Source organism: Felis catus, chromosome C2 (genome assembly GCF_018350175.1).
Source record: "Felis catus isolate Fca126 chromosome C2, F.catus_Fca126_mat1.0, whole genome shotgun sequence".
Classification (NCBI taxonomy): domain Eukaryota; kingdom Metazoa; phylum Chordata; class Mammalia; order Carnivora; family Felidae; genus Felis; species Felis catus.
The window spans coordinates 84,142,294-84,164,218 of record NC_058376.1 but is presented as its reverse complement, the minus strand read 5'-3'; the positions used below and the strand labels follow the sequence as shown (position 1 = coordinate 84,164,218).

At 33.7% G+C, this 21,925-nt stretch overlaps 1 protein-coding gene across 9 annotated transcripts in view; it reads left to right on the top strand.

Annotated features, from left to right (window-relative positions):
* The window catches only part of ATP11B (ATPase phospholipid transporting 11B (putative)), a 125,550-nt gene extending 104,394 nt beyond the window's left edge, over nucleotides 1–21,156 (top strand). For 3 of the 9 annotated variants that reach the window (XM_023260368.2, XM_023260364.2, XM_023260369.2), the window contains 3 exons: nucleotides 1,506–1,671; nucleotides 15,174–15,307; nucleotides 20,123–21,156. In XM_023260368.2, coding sequence (XP_023116136.1) covers nucleotides 1,506–1,671; nucleotides 15,174–15,307; nucleotides 20,123–20,204 — 382 coding nt within the window. In that variant the 3' untranslated portion in view covers nucleotides 20,205–21,156. Of the gene's footprint in view, nucleotides 1–1,505; nucleotides 1,672–3,894; nucleotides 4,082–4,106; nucleotides 4,193–7,147; nucleotides 7,274–15,173; nucleotides 15,312–20,083 lie in introns of those variants that run through there. The other 6 variants (XM_023260365.2, XM_045037221.1, XM_023260366.2 and 3 more) reach the window with 6 other exon arrangements.
* The last annotated feature ends 769 nt before the right edge of the window (nucleotides 21,157–21,925 follow it).

Genomic DNA, 21,925 nt, shown 5'->3' with positions numbered 1-21,925 from the left:
ATTGCTTCAACTCTATTTATTATGATAGGTTATATTATGAACAAATTCTGCTCAGAGTAATTTTGAGACCCTATTCGGTAATAAATTTGCTTCTTTCAGTTGATCTTACTGATAGGGAGAAGCAAATTTAACAATTACTGAATATATACTATGTTCTAGTGGTTTTAACTTAAGATATTATTATCTCTGTTCTTTCAAGATGGAAACTGAAAGCCAAGATAACAAAGGTTAAGAAGTAGCAAAGCTAGGGTTTAAACCACAGTTGTTTTACTGTACACTTAGTGTTCAAATTACACTAACCATATTACCTCTAAATTATCAGTGTACATAATATAAGTCACATAGAACCATTATTTTTATGAATGAGTTAACTTCTTTTTCAAAAGTAAATAATATGCTTCGTCTTTATTGGTAAAATCAGATATTCTGTCACTCTGATAGATTGAAAATTAATGCCTCTCCTAAGATTCTTTAGTGAGTGAGAATCTAAAATCTCTCCTTTGGAGAAAATTAATGCCTCTCCTAAGACTCTTTAGTGAGTGAGAATCTAAAATCTCTCCTTTGGAGAATTACATTTGCCCGCTGTGTCTTTGATGCCAGTGTCAGGCAGAAAACTACACAAAGTAGCCAAAACATCTTGGATTAAATATTAACCTCCATTTAGGATCATACAAGGATACCCTTATTATCATCTAGAATGTTTAATTTTAATCCTCTTTATTTTTCCATTTCTTTCTGTATTTCCCCATATTCTTTTGAAGTGATCTATACAAAAATTCCAAAAAGAGTATGTCGACTATACCTATTACTATGTAGAATTTGTAATTGTGAGTGTATTTATTGTAAAATACATTTTTAGAGAAGAACTTCTAAGAAGAGCTTTTCAGCCTAGGATTTGAGTAATCAGTATGTAGTTGCTTAGTGGAAAGTATTTTGTTACATACTTTTCCTTGCTATTCTTGGTCTCATAAGTCTGTATTACTGCATAATTCTTTCGATATCCTACTGCTCAGGTAGAGTTACCTAGTCAGCTACTTGTCACCCTCCTAATAATAAAAACTATAGTTGTCATTGAAAGTAATTAAATTGGATTTCATTTTTAACAATTAAAGTCTCTCTTGTTTTATTAGATATGCAGCTAATTATACTAATTCCAAATTTTGACCATTTTCCTGGAGTAATCTTAAAATTATGATGTTCACATATAGCGGATTTACATGATGCTTTGATTTAAGAAATTGTCTTACCAGTTTTCTACTTAAATGTTTATATTTATTTTTGAAAGAGAGAGAGAGGCAGAGTATGAACAGGGGAGGGGCAGAGAGAGAGACACACAGAATCTGAAGCAGGCTCCAGGCTCTGAGCTGTCAGAACAGAGGCTGACACAGCGTATGAACTCATGAACTATGAGATCATGACCTGAGCTGAAGTTGGATGCTTAACCAACTGAGCCACCCAGGTACCCAGTTTTCTATTTCTATTAAGCCTACCTTCTTTCTTTGCAGGCCATTTTTGGGCTCCCAGAATATGTACTTTGTATTTATTCAGCTCCTATCAAGTGGTTCTGCTTGGTTTGCCATAATACTTATGGTTGTTACATGTCTACTACTTGATATTGTGAAGAAAGTATTTGAACGACAGCTCCATCCTACAAATACTGAAAAGGCACAGGTAACCACTTTTTATATACAATACCTTTTTAATTAGAGGTCTGTAATGATGAATAGCTGTCATTATAATTTGCTTATATCACAGAATAGGAAATTATCCATTCTTGTGTCAAGTATTTCGCAAAATAAATATTATTATATGTGATATTTTTTAGTTGTTTCTTATTTCTATTAATTTTGACTCCTGGCAAATTAAAATTTTCTTAAATTATACTGTTTATTAACAGAGCTCTAGATTTAAATAGAAGACTATCAAGTTATGTCCAGATAAACATAATAAATATGTTTTAAATAACATTACGGCATTCTATCAGAGATCTATAATTGGGATAAATCCATGTCTTTAGATACACATTAGAATTCTAGTATCAGTTTTTCACATTACTTTGTTTTCAACAAGAGTCTGAAATAAGTTCTTTAACCTAAATAATTTTTACAGAATGGATTTTTATAAAATATATTTTCTTACTAAATGCATATTAATAAATATTAACAATGTGTTACATGATGTTTAAGAATATAGTCTTTAGAGCCTGATAATTCTCAGTTCAGAACTCAGTTCTACCACTCGGTAGCTCTGTAACTTTAAGTCTCCCTTTCCTCATGAGTAGTAAAATTATGATAGAACTATCTATTTCATTACCTTTATAATGAGGATTAAGTGAAATAATCAATAACATAGTAGATGCTCAGGAAATAATAGCTATTTGGTTGAATGTGCCATTTTGTATATTTGACTTGTACATGGTTGAGACTTTTTCTGCATATTTGCTACCCACTAAGCAAATTTTGTTTAAATTTTGAAAATTTAGTTGTGTATTCAAAAATAGAATAATTGCTCCCTAAGTATATAGTGATCTGAGGTGGGTTCCTAAATGATGTATTAGCTTTAATTTCAGTTGATCATATCAACATTTCTTTAGCATTTCTTTGCTTTGGTAACTAAGTCATAGCCAATATACATTTTAACTCCATTGAAACAGCATAGGCCTCTGAAGCCTGACAGACTTAATTCAAATACCATCTTAACCATTTATAAAATGTGTGTCCCTAATCAAGTCACATCCCTAAGCCTCAATTTCCTCCTCTGTAAAATCAGAATAATAATTACTACCTTACATGATTGTCGAGATAATATAAAACACCTAACCCTGGGCCTGTACATAGTGAGTCCTCAGTAAAAGCATCACAATTATCAGGACAGTGAAGCTGTTGCTCTGTGATACTAATTTCCAAATGGGGCTGGAGAAATTTGCATAATTGATTACTCTGTGCTCACATAGTTACATCAGCATGGAGAAACTTTTCTATTCTGCAGTATATTCCTTAAATATATATCAAAAAGGTTTGTGTATCTTTTTTCTAATCTTCAGACATAAATATTTATAGTAAGAAAGTATTAAATGTATTAAGTGTATTAAATACATTGTCTATTACACTTTTTCTAGACCTTTATGGATAACACATTTGTCTTCCCCTCTTGGCCTATATAAAGTTATATTTCACCAAAATATATTAACGACACCACTTTTAAAACTTAATTCTTTATAAAAGTAATCAGATTTATTTACATTTATCTTTAGATACATGAGAATATGTGTATTTATAGAGATTTCTTATGATAATAAAAAGTGATATTCTTGCTACCTTTTCTATGGCCTCTTTTTAAAGGATTATATAGGAAATATTTGTCACCTATAAGTAGACCTTTACACTAGAAAAAGCTAGAAGTATTTTATATATATTTTGGTTCTTTTACCATAGGTTAAAATCGATTAAAAATGGAACGTAGGGTAAACTAAACTTATTTTAAATGGGTGTGTAATCTAGTACAATCTCCCTTTTGCATCGCTAAACTTAATTTTAAATGACTTGACCCGATGTTCTATTGGGGTCCAACCCAAAGAGGAAATGCTTACTTCCATTCAGAGGTCTTCTAACCTGCTGGGGGGTTTTGTGTTTTTTTTGTTTTGTTTTGTTTTGTTTTTGCTGAAACAGTATATGGTTATTCACATCCTATGTGTGACATTATTCCTTTGCTACAAGCAGTAATCTTTATTATTTCAGACTTATACCATTACCACTGATTTCAAATGATGAAGAAATGGTTAGAAAATTGTCAGACACTTCATTGTTTGCCAAAAGTAGCAAGAAGAAAAAAACCATAAAAAAAAAAAAAAGAAAAGAGTTGTCAGCATTTATTTTGAGCTTTGTTTTTCTCCAGAATAACCATGTGGTATTAAGAATGAAGAATAAATTCTCTTGATTGCAGAGCCAACAGCCCTACAAATGTCAGTCATGTATGTGTACCATGTATATTTCCTATTCTTGGAGGAACAGATGTCTTTACAAAGTTTGTCCTGTGTCTGTCTCTTAGGTGATGATTACAGCTCACTGACTTGTTGTATGTACCATCCCTTTTCTGTCCACTTATAGATGTACTCCAACACAGTTGCTTTAAGTGACGAGTTCATCGCACTGCAGCCATTGTCGAGGGCCAGGAATCAGCTGAGCAAACTTAGGTAGAGTAGGAGGAGTAGAACCTTGTTAACTCTTCTGCATGCTAAAGGTCAATTAAACAATATTCAAAAGATGGGCAGAGGCATGAAATAAGAGTGGGGCATTTTTGTTAGCACAGCTCTGTCTCTAATTTGACCTTTATTAATATGTATATTAAAACTTAAAATATATATCCATTTCTTCTTTGAACTGAAAATTCAGATGAAAATTCAGCATAACAGGACAGAGATCTGTACCTTGTTATCTATTGTACACCTTAACTACCTTTTATAGTACAATTCTGATGCTTCTGCTTGTCATATTATTTTCATAATTAAGGATGCTCCTGCATGTTGAGTAATTTAAGCTACAGAAATTCATCATAAAGTTTAAAGTTTTTTTAAGTTTCAGTTACTTGGAACTGAGAGTTGCCCATTTTTTATCTTGCCTTAATTTGTGCTGTAAATACATGTGTGTGTTTGTCTTTGTACACTGTAATGGCTGCTGAAACATTTCATATCCTTGCTACTGTTTAGTGCATCTATAAATTGCACAATATATTTTGTATCTCATATATATATATATGAGATACATATATTTATCTCCACAGACAGATCCATTCTGTCCATTACCACAAAAATAATAATATAGATGTCTTTTTATAGAAGAGAATGAAAGTTTTAAATCCTGAAACTTTTGATAATTAAGTCACCAGAACTATTTATTAACTTTAACTCCAGTCTGATTTGAAGAGAAAAAGTAATATAACTAATAACTAAAACAAAAATTTTTTTTTTACTTTTGGCACTTTTCAGTTTCTCGCCGTCAGTATCTTGTGTATTCTTAATATGTTTTTTTAATTGTTTTTTATTCTCAAAGTTTCTAATCGATGTTCATTTGATCAAGCAAATGGCTTTGACAAAGCAATGCTTAAGTAATGGCTTTTATAACTCTGAGTTCATAATTTTGAGCTGTTCTAAAGTTTTATCAAACTTTTTGATTTTATTTTTATTATCTTCCAGATTTTGATATATTCTACTTTGAATTACAAAGGTGTAATAATTGTACATGAACATAAAAATGGGTGTTTAAGTGGTAGTCACCTAAATTTTATGTTTAAAACAAGAACTAAAATCAAAACAAACTTGAAGATTTGCCTTCACCTTTGGTTGAGTCAAATATGTATAACACATGTTATCCATATGTGCCTTTCTGAAAACAGTGGGTATTTATCACATTTTTGAACATCTAATTATTTAACTCTAAGGCAGTAGGAGAGCTTGTTACTTAAAAGAACACTCTGACAAACTCTTTTGTTAAGTAAAGATAAGTTTTGTTTTGTAAATAATCTTGCCATTTTTATGAAATCGTATTTTCACATATCATGTTGGCTTAAATCAAGCCATGTTTTTGTTTGTTTGTTTGTTTTTGAGCAATAATAGACTTAAAAACAATTGGTTAAGGATATCATAAATTAGAGAGATCCCAGGTTCTGTAACAATGTGCCAGGGTAGTCAACTTAACATTCATCTATGAAAAGAACACAGTGAGAGCAGGTATATGATCAGGTAGCCTTTGCTGCAAGCCACTCTCCAGTCAGATGGTGTAGCAAAAGGAAGAGCCCTGTTGGGAAGACAGCAGCCCTGGATGTTAGTGATGCCCTTGGCACTGCGGCTTATGTGTCCTAACCTAATTAGTTCATCTCTGAGTCTCCAGGTCCTTTACCTGTCAGATGATCATTTTATGTACTGTGGTCTGTTTACTTATTGTCAGCATCAGAAAACAAAAAGAAATACTATGCTCAACCAAAGGCCAGGCAGAAATACCAGGTGTTTAAATGAGCAGTGAGTGACCACTACGTGGGCATTCGCTCCTAGCTGCATGAAGAACAAGTGTTCATATATATCTATCTGCTGCTGCATCCTGTGAATTTTGAATGCATCTTGTTCTTGAACTGCATTAAATAGTTTTTCTGGGTGTGATCCATGGTAGCTTAATTGTTTACTGTTGTGACAGAAAAGTTGTGCAGATATAAAATATCTTTAAGAGCCTTCAAATCTTTAATCAAGTTAGTACTTCTTAAGAACCATTAATACGAAACTATTAACTTTTTTTAATGAAAGAAAACTCATTTTGAGTATTTTCCCATCCCTTATATTATAGCCAAAGCTATAATAATAATAATAAGCCGTCTTTACGTAAGCTTATTGTACTCTTGAAACCAAGGACTTCTGCTTCATTTTTTATATATGTAAGACATTCACCATAGCATTTTTTTTTCACAGAAATAATTATTGGTCAGTCCTAAGACTGAGAAAACACATAGAAATAAGGAAAATTTTGTTTTTTATTCATTGAGGACATCTTGTAATTTAAAAAAGAATAAAATTAGCATGGCTATAGGCACATACTCCTGAGAAGAATATAGAAACAGCAAAGAATAAAAATTTGTGTAAATTAGTTAGCACTCACTAAAAAATATATATTTCAAATTAAAGATTAAATTAATTTTGTTAAAAAATTAAATCAAGCCCCCTGCCCCTTACCCACACGTCTGACATTTGAAGGCCATGTGAATGAGCCTTCTACTCTGCTGACGTTCACTTGGAGTAGAAAAGTCTTTTAAGAAGGGAGCATAAGGGTTGTGAAAGTGGGCATACATACCTTTGCAATAAGAACCCTAAATCTTGGTGACAAGGAATTTAATAGAAGGAGTTGAATTTCAGTGAAGGAAATCTGGTTTTAAATTAATTTTGTGCACTGGAAAATCATGGCTTAATTTTGTGTGCTTTGTTGTATTCCCCTAAAGAAGCTGCCATTAGCTCTCTTTTGTGACGATAAATGAATGCGGTGTTGTATGAACATTCATTTGTGCCTCGCAGATTGCAGACCCCAACTTGCTGTTTTGATTCTAAACCTATTCTACAGTGAGAGTATTGTTCTGTAATATGAGACTTGTTGCTTTTCTGTCCTTCCAGATGGAAGAAGATAAGGGTTCAGTCAGCTCAGCATATGAATTTGCTGAAAGCAAGCACAGAGGGGAGGACAGTAGGCACCTGCTAGCTGAGGCTTGCAGCCAGCAGGACAGTTCTTGCGTGCACTAGGTAGTACTGCGCTGGACCTGCCTGGGGACATATCCGCTAAGTTCTCATGCTTGGGGCATGCTGTGGGAGAACTGGCCTGACTCCTAGTTTTTATTTCACTAATCCTTCATTGTTCCTCATGTGTTTACTGTTTTCGTTGACTTGTCTTCCTTTTTTGTGATCTTTACATTTTTTTATGTCCATCTCTGAATATTTTACTAGTCTCTCTTTGGAGTTACAGTGTTAAATCCTACTTCACCTCAGATTCTAACCTAGTAAGGTATTCTCACAACCTATTCAATAAACTATTCCTTTTTACTTCTTTTGAAAGTATGTCATGCTATTTCTGTTATTTCTGAAATCAGTTTTCCCATTTGAAGTGGTAGTTGTGCACCATTTTATGCATCTTAATATAGTTAGACACCAGATTACTTGTCTAGGTCTGGAGTTAAATGATCAGATGAGTGAGTGCTTAGAGGTACTGAATAATTTTCTGTTGACCGATAGTCCTCAGATTCTCACTTCTTTTCATAAACTTTCCTGGTTATATCTTTGTCCTAAAAAAGTATAAATTTATGAGGACTTGATTCATTCACCTCTTGAGGAGTAAATCCTGACAACCACTTCTAGACCTAATTAGGATATGCAGAATATTTTGATTGGTAGTAATTATGGAGGATAAAAATTCTCACTACTAATAATTATATTTTTACTTGGGTTATTTGCCTTTTATATATTATAATTATTGGTCAAGAAGGTACTATTGTCTCATTTGGGATAAAACCTCATAAATGGTGAAACTTTAAAACAAAGCTACTTGAAAATTATAAATCTTAACTGTACCATGGAATCAGACCATAGAACAAGTACGTAATTTCAAAAATCTGAATTATTCTGGGAGACATATTTTTAAAGTTAGATTAGTGAACTGCTCTAAATGAAAAATGTTGATTAATTATTTCATTGTTATTACTATTAATTGAAAAGAAATTCAAAACAATTCTCAACTTTTGTTTTGGGATGCTCTATATAATTATTTTTGGTATATATTTATCTGGTATTCTGCTTTGATAAATACAGAAAAATTCTTAACTTTTAAAATATGCCCTGATTGAGCCACAAGGAAAACTCAGCTGATGAGGTCTCTGGGTAAAGAGGTGGAGCTGGCTTGGATTTATATTATGTCCTAGATAATCTACAAAACAGATAATCCACGAGGGACCTGATTAGACTAAAACTATAAAATTATTCCTGTCCTTTGTGATAAAAGTTCCCCAAAGGTTCAAGTTCAAGTGGATATTTCATGAGACATGGATCTAGTCTGCTTTGCTTTCATATGTCCATTAAAATGTATGATACAGTTGAGAGTTGAGTTCTTAGAATGCCCTAATAACAGGGGCCTTGTTATGATTTCTTTTACAAAGGGGTGATAAGTGAGTTTTCTCATCATCCTGTGATAGTTGGTCTTTCTTCCTGTAAACAAGATGATAGAAGAACCCTGTTTCAGTGAATAAACAAGATGATAGAAGAACACAGTTTCAGTGAATATGATTTTAGTAAAATTGCTGGGGGTATTACCCTGATCTGCAATTTTTATTTTTATTTTTATTTTTTTTGCATATCACTTTCATTGTTGAGTGAAATATACCTTGAATATTTTTCTTATATAGTTTTCTGCCTTTGGCACGTATTTTGAGATAAAAATCACTTCAAAAAAATAAGTATTATATAATATCCCTCTTCTGTTTTTTCTGCCTTGAAATAGCAGTTGTTTTCCTCTAATCAAAATTTGGTCAGCTTTGTCAGATCAGGCAGAGGATGATGCTGAGCCCTAAATGTTGTCATGGGCTAGGGCTTTCTAATCATCTCCCTCCCTTCCACTGTCACCTGCCTCCTTGGCTTCCATTGTTTTGTCATTTCTCTGTCACTGGATTCCTGGCCTGTTCTGGATGCTCTCTTTCCAGCTGTGCTGTAAGGATGTCAACAGGATGTTAGGACTATTGACCTTTCTCATTGTGCACCTGGATGCTTAAGCCCCTGCCTGAAACCTGCCACCACCCCAAACAAAAAAACATTTTAAATAGTTTCAGCCAACAAGTCACCTTCCTCTTCTGTGACAAAGATGCTTCTAGCACTGTCTCATTTAATTAACAAAGAAGTGAACTACAAAGGAACAGAAAACCTTAATGGCCTGTATTCAGTTGTTTGCCACTAAAAGCTACACTTTTCTGAGTAAAATTTCTGTGAGGAAATAGAATTGAACATTTTAAAAAACAAATAATACTAAGGCTGCCATGAGTAGCAGGACCTGGCTGCATACCTGATAAGTACAACACTTCACAAAATTAATGTTATTTTCAAATCTGTGCTGACTTATTCGAGCAACTTTTTCATCTGGAGGTTGAAATGAAGAAAAATATTAGCGTTGACATTATTTCTACCAAACAGTTATCCTCTGACATTCTCTGGATGATTGATACTTAGAAAACGGAATCCTTAACATCAGCTGTACCATGGCTTAGTTCATTAATTAGTGCTATTCTGATTTACCCTCTCCATGAAAATTGGTGATTTTTCCATTTTTTACAGATCCAGATACTCTTCTTCACTTAAATTTCAAATTCCTAGTCAGATACTGTTATTTATGTTGCAGCCACCTCATTAAAATAAAGGGGGCTCAGTCTTTTTGAAACTAGAATAAACCAAATTATTAAAATAAGCATACCTGATAGATGTAATTCTTACCGTATGCTTATTTTAATAGTTAAATTTAGGCAATACATACAGATGTAAATCTCCTTTCTGGAGATACCTAAAGGACAGTATGGAGGTATTTAAATTTATAACCACCCAAAGCTGTTTGTTTTACTTGAGGAAAAGGAAAAGAGGGAAGGGAGCATAGAGGAGTGAACGGGAGCTTGAGGCATGTTATGGAGAAACAGGCCTTGAGTAAGAGACAGCAGTCTTCCAAGTGCCATCACCAAACAGCTCTTGCAATTCTGAATAATGAGGTGAAGCCATTATTTGTTTTAGGGGTTTTATTATTCTTTTTTTTTTTTTAATTTTTTAATGTTTATTTATTTTTAAGACAGAGACAGAGCATGAACAGGGGCAGAGCAGAGAGAGAGGGAGACACAGAATCTGAAGCAGGCTCCAGGCTCTGAGCTGTCAGCACAGAGCCCGACACGGGGCTCGAACTCACGGACCGTGAGATCATGACCTGAGCCGAAGTCGGCCGCTTAACCGACCCAGCCACCCAGGCGCCCCATTAGGGGTTTTATTATTCTTAACCAAATTTGGAAATTAGTAATATTGGATGATTTTTGATTTCACATTAAAAAGAAAAACATTTCCTTGAACACAACCTTTTTTCTTTTCATAATTAGTTTCCAAGTATCTCCTTTAAGACTTTACAAGATTCTCACTTTGATTATATATTTATTATAAAACTGTTTTAAAGGCAACAGAACATATACGGTTAATAGTTTACTAATTCTTACTTAAACTTTAAAAAACTATTTGACTTGATAGGTAAGATAGCATAGAAATGACTAATTTAGAGATGTATGACAATTTTCTAACATTTAGAAGAGTCAAGAAAGAAAGAAGATATATAGAAACAGAAGCACTAAGAGAAACTTTTAAATGTTTACTATCACTGACATGAAAATAATGGAATAAGAGCAGTGAGTCAGAATTTATCTCAAAAGGCAAGTTCTGTAAAGATGAAAATTTTTCTTAATCGTACATAGTCATATTGAATGCCCATAGTTTTTTGCTGGGCAGCCTTCTAGCTTTAAGGTATGTGGCCATTCCTGGGAAGCAAGTGCAATAGAGAGTGTCTTACCAATAAATCAAAATTTCTAGTAAAATAAAATGCCACCAGGTAGAGTCTCACTCCCATTACTTTGCTTTTTTTTCTTTTCTTGTATTTATAAGCTGTCCGAAAAAAGAAATAATTGCCTGTCCTTACTTTGAATGAAATGAGATTTAAATGCTCCATCCTTTTCCTACCCCCCGTTAGTTATACTGGCAGCTGTGGCTGCATGTACTCTGGCTGGGCTCCCAGATCCTGAATATGAGATCAAAGATATATATATATATGGGAAAGTGGTAGAGCTTGGGAGTTTGCTAGAGAACAGTGTAGTTTTTTATATAGATAGCAGCTTTACACAACTAACCAGCATTCAGCATTTTTAAAGCAGCCAGGGTTTGTATATATTATACATATTATATATTATATATGTAATGTATATAAAATATATATATTTTAGCTTAGTTCAAAAGGTGATCTGAAGAAGTCATTTCTTTATAACATTTTTGATATTTCAAGATGTTTACTCTCTCTGGGATTGTCCATGTATTAATACCTTTTCTTAGATTTTAAAGTGAAAGGTTATGAGTACAAAATAAGATTATTACCTAAAGTTAGATCCTGGCTTAAGCAGTATTCTACACATATGGAGCACTCAAATGCTGCTGACATTATGGATGTCCTGTTCAGTGAATCCTTGTCAGTTGAATATCAGCTATATAAGCAAAACACAAGTTGTTATATTAAGAAATACCAGGCAGACTCCTCGTTTCTCTCTAGTTTCTAGTCTAGTTTGGTGTTCCCTAGCCAAATGTGAAAGACCGGTTTGTTTTCTTGCTTTGTTGTTTTTAATTTCCAATCTATCACGGACCAATACTTTCGTAAAATGCAATAAAAATTAGTTACAGTTGACCATTGAATAATGTGAGGGTTAAGGCTTACTGACCCCTCATGCAGTAAAAAATCCACATGTAACTTTTGACTCCTCAAAAACCTAACTAATAGCAAACTGTTGACTGGAAGCCTTATCAACAGCATGAAGTGCCAATTAACATATTGTATGTTGTAGATATTATGTATCACAATAATGTTTTCACAGTAAAGTAAGCTAGAGAAAAAAGTCACAAGGAAGAGAAAATAACATTTGCAGTACTGTACATGTACTTATTGAAAAAAAATTTATGTGTAAGTGGACCATGCAGTTCCAACCCATGTCGTTCAAAGTCAACTGTACTAGGAAATGAAATTTAAAAGATAAATAAAATAAGCCTTGATTTTAAAATTATTATTAGATTCAGCAGTTATAAAAGTATTCTGTCAAATTGCCATAAAATTTTTTAACCTCTTATTCTTACAGATCTGAAACACTTACCTCCTCATAGGCCAGTAAAAAATGTTTTCCCCAATCAACACTGATCCATGGATCACACTTTGAGTGGCACTGGTCTCTTTGCAAGGAAGCAGGCATAACAGCTACTTTCTTACACTGAGACTAAACATGTGCTGAATACACATCATACTTTTCTACCCACACATAGTTACTCATTCTCTTCACCTAACAGCTACTGAAATCCCGCCCAGTTTTCAAAATGTGTTCCAGATGCTATCTTTTCCATCAAATCTTTCATGCCCTCCCACCAATACCAGCAACGACAGCTTTCCTCCTCTTTTTTAGTATTTGTAGTTTGCCTCATACCATAATTATAAGAAGGCAGCATAAGAGCATGATAAAGAGTTGTGGGCTGTGGAATTAAAGAAACCAAGAATCAAGCCTCAGCAGGGTGGTCTTGAACAAATTCTTAGCTTCTCTGTTTCCTCATCTGTAAAATGTTTCTGAATATGGTGCTTATCCCTAAAGTTTCTTATAAGTTTTAAATGAGAATAATCCATGAGAAGCATCTTAATAGTGATTGGCACATGCACAGTAAGTATTCCATTAATGGAACTGCCATTATTATTTTTTCCTGACTTATCTCCCACCTTTTTCCCTTATTAACTTATTAACTCACTAGATTGCTGTCTCCTATAAGAACCAGTACAGTGCCTTGTTCAATAAGTAAAAGTTTAATTTAAGTGCTTATACTATTTAAATTACACAAGCAAGCAGTGGAATAGAATCCAGAAAGAGACTACTGATAGCTGGAGAGGTGAGGGAGGTTTCATGGAGATGATAATATTTAAACTGAACTGGGTGTAGGAGTCAGCATTCTGACTCTTTGGTGACCAGCCCTGACATACGCCCAGAGGCAAGGAACACTGCATAGGTTGGCTGTGTGAAGACTGTACAGGAGCATTGGCAAGTTGAGCAGGAAAGGTAGCCTGAGGTCAGGTTACAAAGGGCCTTAAGGCCTCCTTGTTGTATTGTAATTTTTTGAGCATGTGGGGGCTTTAGAATCCTGTTTCCTGTAGAGGGTGATTTTGAGATGGAGGAAAACAGAGCCCAAGGAGGAAACTGAGAGACTAATGAAATCTTATTACTTAAACCAACATTTCCTAAACTGTTCCTCTGAATATTAATATTCTTCCTAGTGTTGACTGATTCCCAGGGGCGGCGGGTGTGGGGGAAAGGTTTTACTTAAAAAAAAACAAGTTTGAGAATTCGCACTATGTCTGGCTCTCCCCCTGGAGATTGACCACACATCCTGACTTATTGACAACGCTTTGCTCAATAAGTCTATTTAGACCATCACTGAACTGTTTCCCAAACTTAATAGGCCATGGAACTTTTTTTCATGAAACATCTGTAAAACATCTCTCAAAACACAGGTTAAGAAACAATACCATAAACAGTCCTAAACCAAGGGTATTGTGATGAAAGAACAAGTAAAACTTGGCTACTTCTCAGTGCTTAGCAGATCCTAGGACATTGGTGCAATCAGGTAATTGCCAAACAGGAACTGTGTTGTCTCACAATGCCTGCTATCTGGCAGAATTACTCTGAGCAGCGAGTTTGCAGACCTCACCCACTGCTTATGGTCAGAGTGCCAGGTTATTTATGTTCCATCATATTTGTCTTCTGTCCATCGTGAGCGTCTGTCCCCTGTCTGTCCCCTGTTGCCATGCCTACCCTCAACACTTGGTGATTCCCAACCTTTGTGAATTGCAACACTCTAATAAATGTATTTTCATTGTTCTCCCTCCTCTATACTTTCCAAAGATTTGTTGTACAGTTTGTTATATATGTAAAGGAAAGTGAATGAAAATAAGTTTGTTTAAAATAATAACCCCTGAGAAATTTAGGAGTGTCCTTGTCTGTGTCAAAACCAGGGTTGGGATTCATTGGGCTATGTGGTCATACCATTTTTTCCCCTCATTTTAACAGGATTAAAATTAGTAGTAGTAATGGCTTTAAGTTATTTTGCTGGGTTATTTATGCCTGAATCAGTATAAATCTTGCATACCTTCAGAAATGAATAAAAGTCCTAATAGTAGTAAGTCACTTGTTTAAGAGATTTTAGTACATCTACCATTAATTTTTTTAAAGCAAGATAAGCTGATTAGGGGCATGATTGGCTCTTATTAGTTGCTTAGCAAATTTAAGGTAAATGATGCTTTCTTCAAGGATAATTATGGAGTGCATATATATAGAGTGCTTAGAATTTGGCACATAGTAAACACTACGTATTTTCTACTATTGTTGTTGTTGAAGATTGGGGTTAGGTCCTGCCTGGTTGTTATTTCCCAGTCTTCAAAATGGTTCACACTCCACTTTTCTCAATTGCTAGACATTTGTAATTGAAATTACAGGAGCATTTCACATAAACAAAAACTCAAAGAAGAATTCGAATTCATTCAATTTGAATGAGTGATGTAAATCATTTTGACTAAAATAAATAAGATATAAAATCCAAAATCTTTGCATATTTAAATAATATCCAGCCACTTATTTTTATATAATTATTTTGTTTGACTTCTAATTTAGATCACAGTGCCTTTTAAGCATTTTTGAATATTACTCTTAGAGCCCTTCATCCATTTCCATGTTATAGAAAACATATATGTATATACATTACATTTGGTTTTAAAGTGCTTGTTGTAATTTTTTAATGCTTTTTGGAAATCCAAATCTGTAAATAACTTAATTTTTTTCTGCTTCAACTCCTCCAGCTTATTAAAGCAAATTCAAGTATCAAGTGCTTGGACTCCATGTGCTGTTTCTCAGAAGGAGAAACAGCGTGCGCATCTGTTGGAAGAATGCTGGAACGAGTAGTAGGAAGATGTAGTCCGACCCATGTCAGCAGGTGTGAAATTTCTTTAAGTAGCCTTTGCTGCAGATGAGTATCCTATAAACTGGAACAGGATGAACCTGCATCTCTAGATACCTAATAAATCAGCCGCTGGTTTTACCAACTGAGGCGGGGAAGTGTGCTATTTATTAGCATTCTTTGATGGTAGATTTCACTTTGTGGCCTTGGGGTAGGGGGCTCTTTCGCTAACAAAGGAAGAGAAAGCACCTTTGAAGAGACTTCATCTAATGAACGAAACATTTTGCTTTACAATCTTTTTAAAATGTGCTGAATAGGTATGGTACTCTTATTTGGTTTTTATAACTTTCTTTTTTTTATTAGACCTTATATTACTGTTTTATTTCCTGTATTTGTTTTTTGTTTGTTTTTTGTATTTACAAAATAGTCTACATATAATAGTGAAATCGAAGGATTTTGCTTCTCTTACTCTTCATGTATATTTTCTGGTCAGTCATTTGAGACTTTGAGGTGTTTATAAACACAAAGGCTGTATTACTGCTCTCCTATACCATTCTCTTTCTGTGATGAGGTTTTTTAAATGAGTTGTGATTTGTTTTTGCTTTTTTTTTTTTTGCTTGGTATTCATGGTCTAACTAAAAGTTTAGATAAGTTAGGGATGCCGGGTGGCTCAGTTGGTTAAGCATCTGACTCTTAGTTTTGGCTCCGCTCATGATCTCACAGTTTATGCAATTGAGCCTTCAGCACGAGCCTGCTTAGAATTCTCTCATTCTCTCTCACTCTCTCTGCCCCTCTCCCACTCATGCTCGCTCTCTCACATGCTTTCTCTCTCTCAAAATAAATAAATAAATGTTAAAGAAAATTTTTTTAAGTTGATAAGTTAGACACTTTAAATTATGGTGTAGAAGAATCTTAGCATTTCTGTCCCCTCCCAAATCTGTTTCTTCAATTAGATTTATCAGTGCTCGCTTTTGTGGATCGTAACAAAAAATGCCATTTTTTTGGTAAGTGCCACTTAAATTTATTTAAAAGTGAAATGGATTCATAAATTTTCTTCATAAATTTTCCCGAGAGACACACTATTTAGGTGATATTAAAAAGTAGAAGTAACTTTTTTCACACTTAGGTATTCTTAATGTGAATTATATCATAGTCCTAAAATGAGAGTAGTAATGCACTTGTACGCATGAGGAGTTATAGATGGGCAGGGGTAGACAGACGGCGATTTCCATTGTCCAGCATGCACCACACGAATAATCACTTTCTACATGTGCCATGGCATGGAAAAGGTTGGAAAGTACCGCAGGAGCAGGGAATAAAGGATGGAGGAGGCCCTATAATCTAATAAAATAATTTTTCATATTTGCTTAGCCTTGTGTTTTAAAAATGAATAAATACCATTCATATGTCATAAAATTCAGGTAACATTTACTGGTGAACTTACTAGTTCCCATCTTGCCTTTAGTTAATGGCCATGTCTTTATGGTACAGTTGCATTTATAAATAGCATTCTTATGTTAATATAATGTCTGTGGTTTCAGTCTCCATTTATTGATTATAACATGTGATCAAAAATATTTCCACAATGCTGTGGTATCATTTTGTAGTCATTTTATTCCACATAAAAGAATTACTACGAAGAGTTAAATTTACTGGCACTTCTGTATTATGACTTCCACAATTGTATTGTAAAGTGCATTACAAGAAAGAAGCTCTGTTATGTACCCAAGCCACCAAGTTTTCCAAAAGAAGTTCCCGAAAGACCCACTTTACAATATTATTTTACTTATTAAGACAGCTTTACTATACAGAACTAAGGTGGGAGTTAGACTAAGAGACAACTATAGAACTTCCACATAATTTTTTAAATTTCTATTTCAGCAGGAAGTTCTCTTTAATGACAGTATACATCTTCACTATTGAAAAACTAAAATCAGGGGTGCCTGGATGGCTCAGTCAGTTAAGTGTCTGACTTTGGCTCAGGTCATGATCTCACAGTTTGTTGGGAGCCCCGCATCAGACTCTGTGCTGATGGCTCAGAGCCTGGAGCCTGCTTCAGATTCTGTGTTTCCCTCTCTCTCTCTCTGCCCCTCCTCTGCTTGTGCTATCTGTCAGAAATAAATAAATATTTTAAAACTATAATTAATTTTAAATAAGCCAAAAATATTTTTTTGCTCTATGTACTGACTTTTTTGTATACCAGTAATTCAGGTAATATGCCCCCATTTTTCTTTACGTAGCCATTTTTATACTGCATTATCCCTTTGAACCTGCCCTTGGAATTATGGGACTTATTTCGGCACATGAAGGTGACTGTTATCATCTGTACTTTTTCTCACTTAAAATTGTATCATAATATTTTCTTTTGTAAGACTATTTTTTTTACTTTCCTAATAAAATGTTTAACAGTAATATCTTATTTGACAGACTATAAATGCTTTTCCAAATACTTCCAAAATACTTTTGTCTAACATCTCAGGTTATGTTATTGGTTAGTACTGTCATTATCCCCCTTTTTTCTTCAAACAAATAATCTAAAAAGTCTTTTGAAATCTGTTTGTATTTTCTAGTGGATAAAAATCGATACAGTATGAGAAAACCACTTGGTGCTTTTCAAAGGACTATATGAAAATTGCCTTAGATCCATTAACATTAGATTTAAACTTTGAAAGTCATTTTGATATGTAGAGTTTTGTTTTTGTTTTACATAATTGTGTTAGTGAAATATGTTCGACATTTCTGTTTTGATTTTGGAATAGCCTCTATTCTACATTTCTATTTCATATCTAACTTAAAAGGTAAAGCAAGGCTGATACTTCTGTTACAAATTGTAGAATCCCTTGGATATTTGTTCCATTAACCTATTAAACATAAAAGGTAATGAGCATCACTTAAGAAATACAACTAGTGCTTTCATATGACATGTTATTCAGCTGATTAAACTTCTACCATCCAGGCACAGAAATTCTTACATTTTATTAGTTAATGTTTTCAAAGGAATATGCCATATTGCAAGCTTGGTTTCAAATGTAGCATCATGGTGCTCTACAAAGGATATACCATCTTGTACACTAAAGGGCTGTACTTCAGCAATAAATGATTTTCTGTATGCATTTTACCAAGTTACTTTACCCTAATCAAAACTATTTTCGGGGCGCCTGGGTGGCTCAGTCAGTTGAGCGTCCAACTTTGGCTCAGGTCATGATCTCACAGTCCGTGAGTTTGAGCCCCGTGTTAGGCTCTGTGCTGACAGCCTGGAGCCTGCTTTGGATTCTGTCTCCCTCTCTCTCTGCCCCTCCCCTGCTCATGCTCTGTCTCTCTCTGTCTCAAAAATAAATAAAAACATTTTTAAAAATAATTTTTTAAACTATTTTCTGAATAGAAAGGAGTTAATATGTAGCTCCAGTATTTAATGTTCTGTCAAATAGGATATTTAACATCTGAATGCACATGTGTGCTTTGAAAAGATCAAACAAAGGAAGCCTTACCTAATAAAATTCTTCTATGTAAGCAATGGTTGGGAAAGAGGAAAGCCTGATATAAAGTACTGGCAATTTGGGAATGGAATCTTGACTCCCGATAATTAGGGTGTTGGCAGTTATGTTTTGTCTTGTGTGTCTAAGTGTGCCTTTTCTTGGATAAATACTTACTCTAAGAAATGTTAATAATCTCATTTCATTCATTTATTTTACAAATACTGAGTGTCTACTATGTGCCAGGTGCAGTTTAGGTACTAGACAGAGGGTGGTGAACAAGCCCTTCCTTAAACTAAGGTGTTTAAGGTTTTCTGGAAACTAATAAAATTAGAGAACCTGTAAATTACCAGTATGGTTTTGTTGCTTATTTGTGTTCCTCTTTGGCAACTTTGTAAAATTTCTAGGTTCCAAACTTCATTATGACTGTACTTGCTTAATTGATTTAAATAACAGAATCTCTAGGAAACAGTGGATATTTGATAAGACTGAGTTTAATAGCCACTTTAAATGTTGGTCTCTTCCTCTAACATTTTTTTTTAAGGAAAGTGAGAACCCTGAAAAAAGTTACATAAAATGTATTGATTTATTGTTTAGTGCTTTTAGTCTTCTAAGAAGAGCCACCTTTGGCTTGGTAATCCTGGTACTGAACTTGAAATATAGGTTAGGCTATTTTAAGCCTAGAAGGCTAGTTTGGGTCTAGAGTTATTTTAGCTTAAATTAATAGAGCTGCAAATAAAGTAATTAATTGCTTTTAGGTTTTATCATTCAGACAGTAGTTCACTTTTCCAGACCACTACAGGTTTATTCTCAGTTAAGTGAAAACCCTACTGAGTTACAGCTGTCTTTGATATCTATTGAATAAACCATTTACTGCGTTCAAGCTAATTACACTAAAATCTTTAGAATAGGATTTATAGTTGAAAAGAAATTATGTAATATGAACATATTACTATTTCATTCCAAAGCTTTTGGTAAGTGGGATGTTTGTTTGCTTCTGTAATGTCAAAATATAACCTAGTTGCTTTTTAGTAAAACTGAATGTGCATAACTCTTAGTAACATACTTCTTTCTTATTGAATTGTGAAGATTTTAAGAGCATCTCATGCTTTACTACCTGTAGGAATTGTTTTAAGGCTAATGGATGTCTGAATTTTGGCTAATATTTTATATAATGACTAGAGCATTATTTTTTCCAAGTTTTTGTACAATATAAATAGACTGATTCGGTGCTAGTATGAATAATTTCTCTTTAACATTTAAAAACAAATCAATAAGTGATTATTTTAATATTCAAATTGCATTTTAGAGTAAATTTTTTTTCTCACTTAAAACATAGGTCCTGGTGAGCCAAACTTTTCTCTTATTGTTACTTTAGATCATGGAGTGCATCGGATCCTTTCTATACCAACGACAGGAGCATCTTGACTCTCTCCACAATGGACTCCTCTACTTGTTAAAGGGGCAGTAGTACTTTGTGGGAACCATTTCAACTCCTTTCCTAAAATTCAGTGTGATCACCGTGATAATGGCCACACTAGTTCTGCAGAATTACTTTCTGAAATTTCAAATATTTCATACTCATTCAGAGTTATAATGGCAAAGAAAAAGCATTAACACAAACCCCTTTCAGCTCCCCTAATTTAAATCTGAACATGTCACAATTCGTGAAACAGATATTTTCCATCTCTTTGGGTTGTTCCTCGTGCTTATGGGACTCCTAATGGCATTTCAGCCTCTTGCTAAGGCCACTATATTTTAATATCAAGGTAGAAAAGGGAGGTAATTCCTAGTCAATTGTATTTTTTAGTATTAGCTTGGTTATTGAGTCTTCTATTCAGATCTGCTTCTGTAAATTATGCTGAAAAGTTTGCCTTGAAAACTCTATTTTTTTATTAGAGTTATATTTGAAGCTTTTCATGCGAAAAGTTAATGTGAATAGAAAGGAATTTTGGTCGCTCAGTGACCCATGTTGTTAATTCATTAGTGCTTTCTAAGTTCACAGAGCAAATTAGGAGAATGCATTTCCCACCATTATTTACTGCATTATGGGTAGTAACTATATACCAGTACCAAACTTCTCTAAATACTGTAACACAACCAGTAAAATTAACCACATACATGCAAAGGGTATATTATATATATAAATCAGGAATCAAGTCCATTCACCAAATTTCAAATTGATGTTTACTATATTTTTGTGACAGAATACGAAGAACCTGTAGTGGGTAAATTACATACCATTAGCATATTATTTAATGTGTTTATCATTGGATCTTTTGCATGCTTTAATCTGGTTAATATATTTAAATTTGCTTTTTTTTCCCCTCTCTGAAGAAGGCTCTGTTTATAGTATTTTCTGACACTGTTGTAAAGTTCAACTATATCAATAAAAAACAAGTTTGGACAGTATTTAAATATTGCAACTATTTTTAATTATATAAATAAAAATATTAGGGTAATTAAATCAACAAAAAGATAAGAGCCTCTTTCTATGGCTAATTTAGAATTGCTCTTGACTTTCAGTAAGCTAGATTATAGAATAAAGGATTTCAGATAAGAATCCTGTTATTTGTAGGATAATATACGTTATCTAAGTTACGGTAGACTACCATGTAAAGTGAAATCTGTCCAGTGCCCCATTACAAGGTAAATTTTCAGGCATGGCTACAGAATGTAAGTAAAACAAAGTTTAAAATGCTAAATCTTAGGATGGAATGGCAGCGATAAATTAAAATACTAAGAATGGTTAATCAGGTACATACTGCTGAATTAACTCACTGTACTTCAGTACTTCATTTCCATCCAAGCTTATCATATGATCAGTGTTGTCATTTGTTTTGATAAAAAGTAATGTCATTTTAAAATTTGGAAATGATTATTGGTTAAAGAACTTACCCAGCTGTGAGCACATGATGTGTACATACACATTTAAAATTGTATGGAAATGGCTAAATAAGGTTTTCCAAAATTTTCTTTTGAGAATATAATAATTCCTTTTTGTAGATTCATTCTGCAACCTTCCACCACTTTCCCATTTCATGAATATCAGATTTCTGGAATTGGGCTGGTAGGGAAAGAATGGTAGAGTCAAGAATTAAGACTTTACCATGTTTGCTGATGAACTATTTTTTTTTTGAGTTTTTATTTTCTTGCTAATATAATGTTTGTTTCAGTAGTG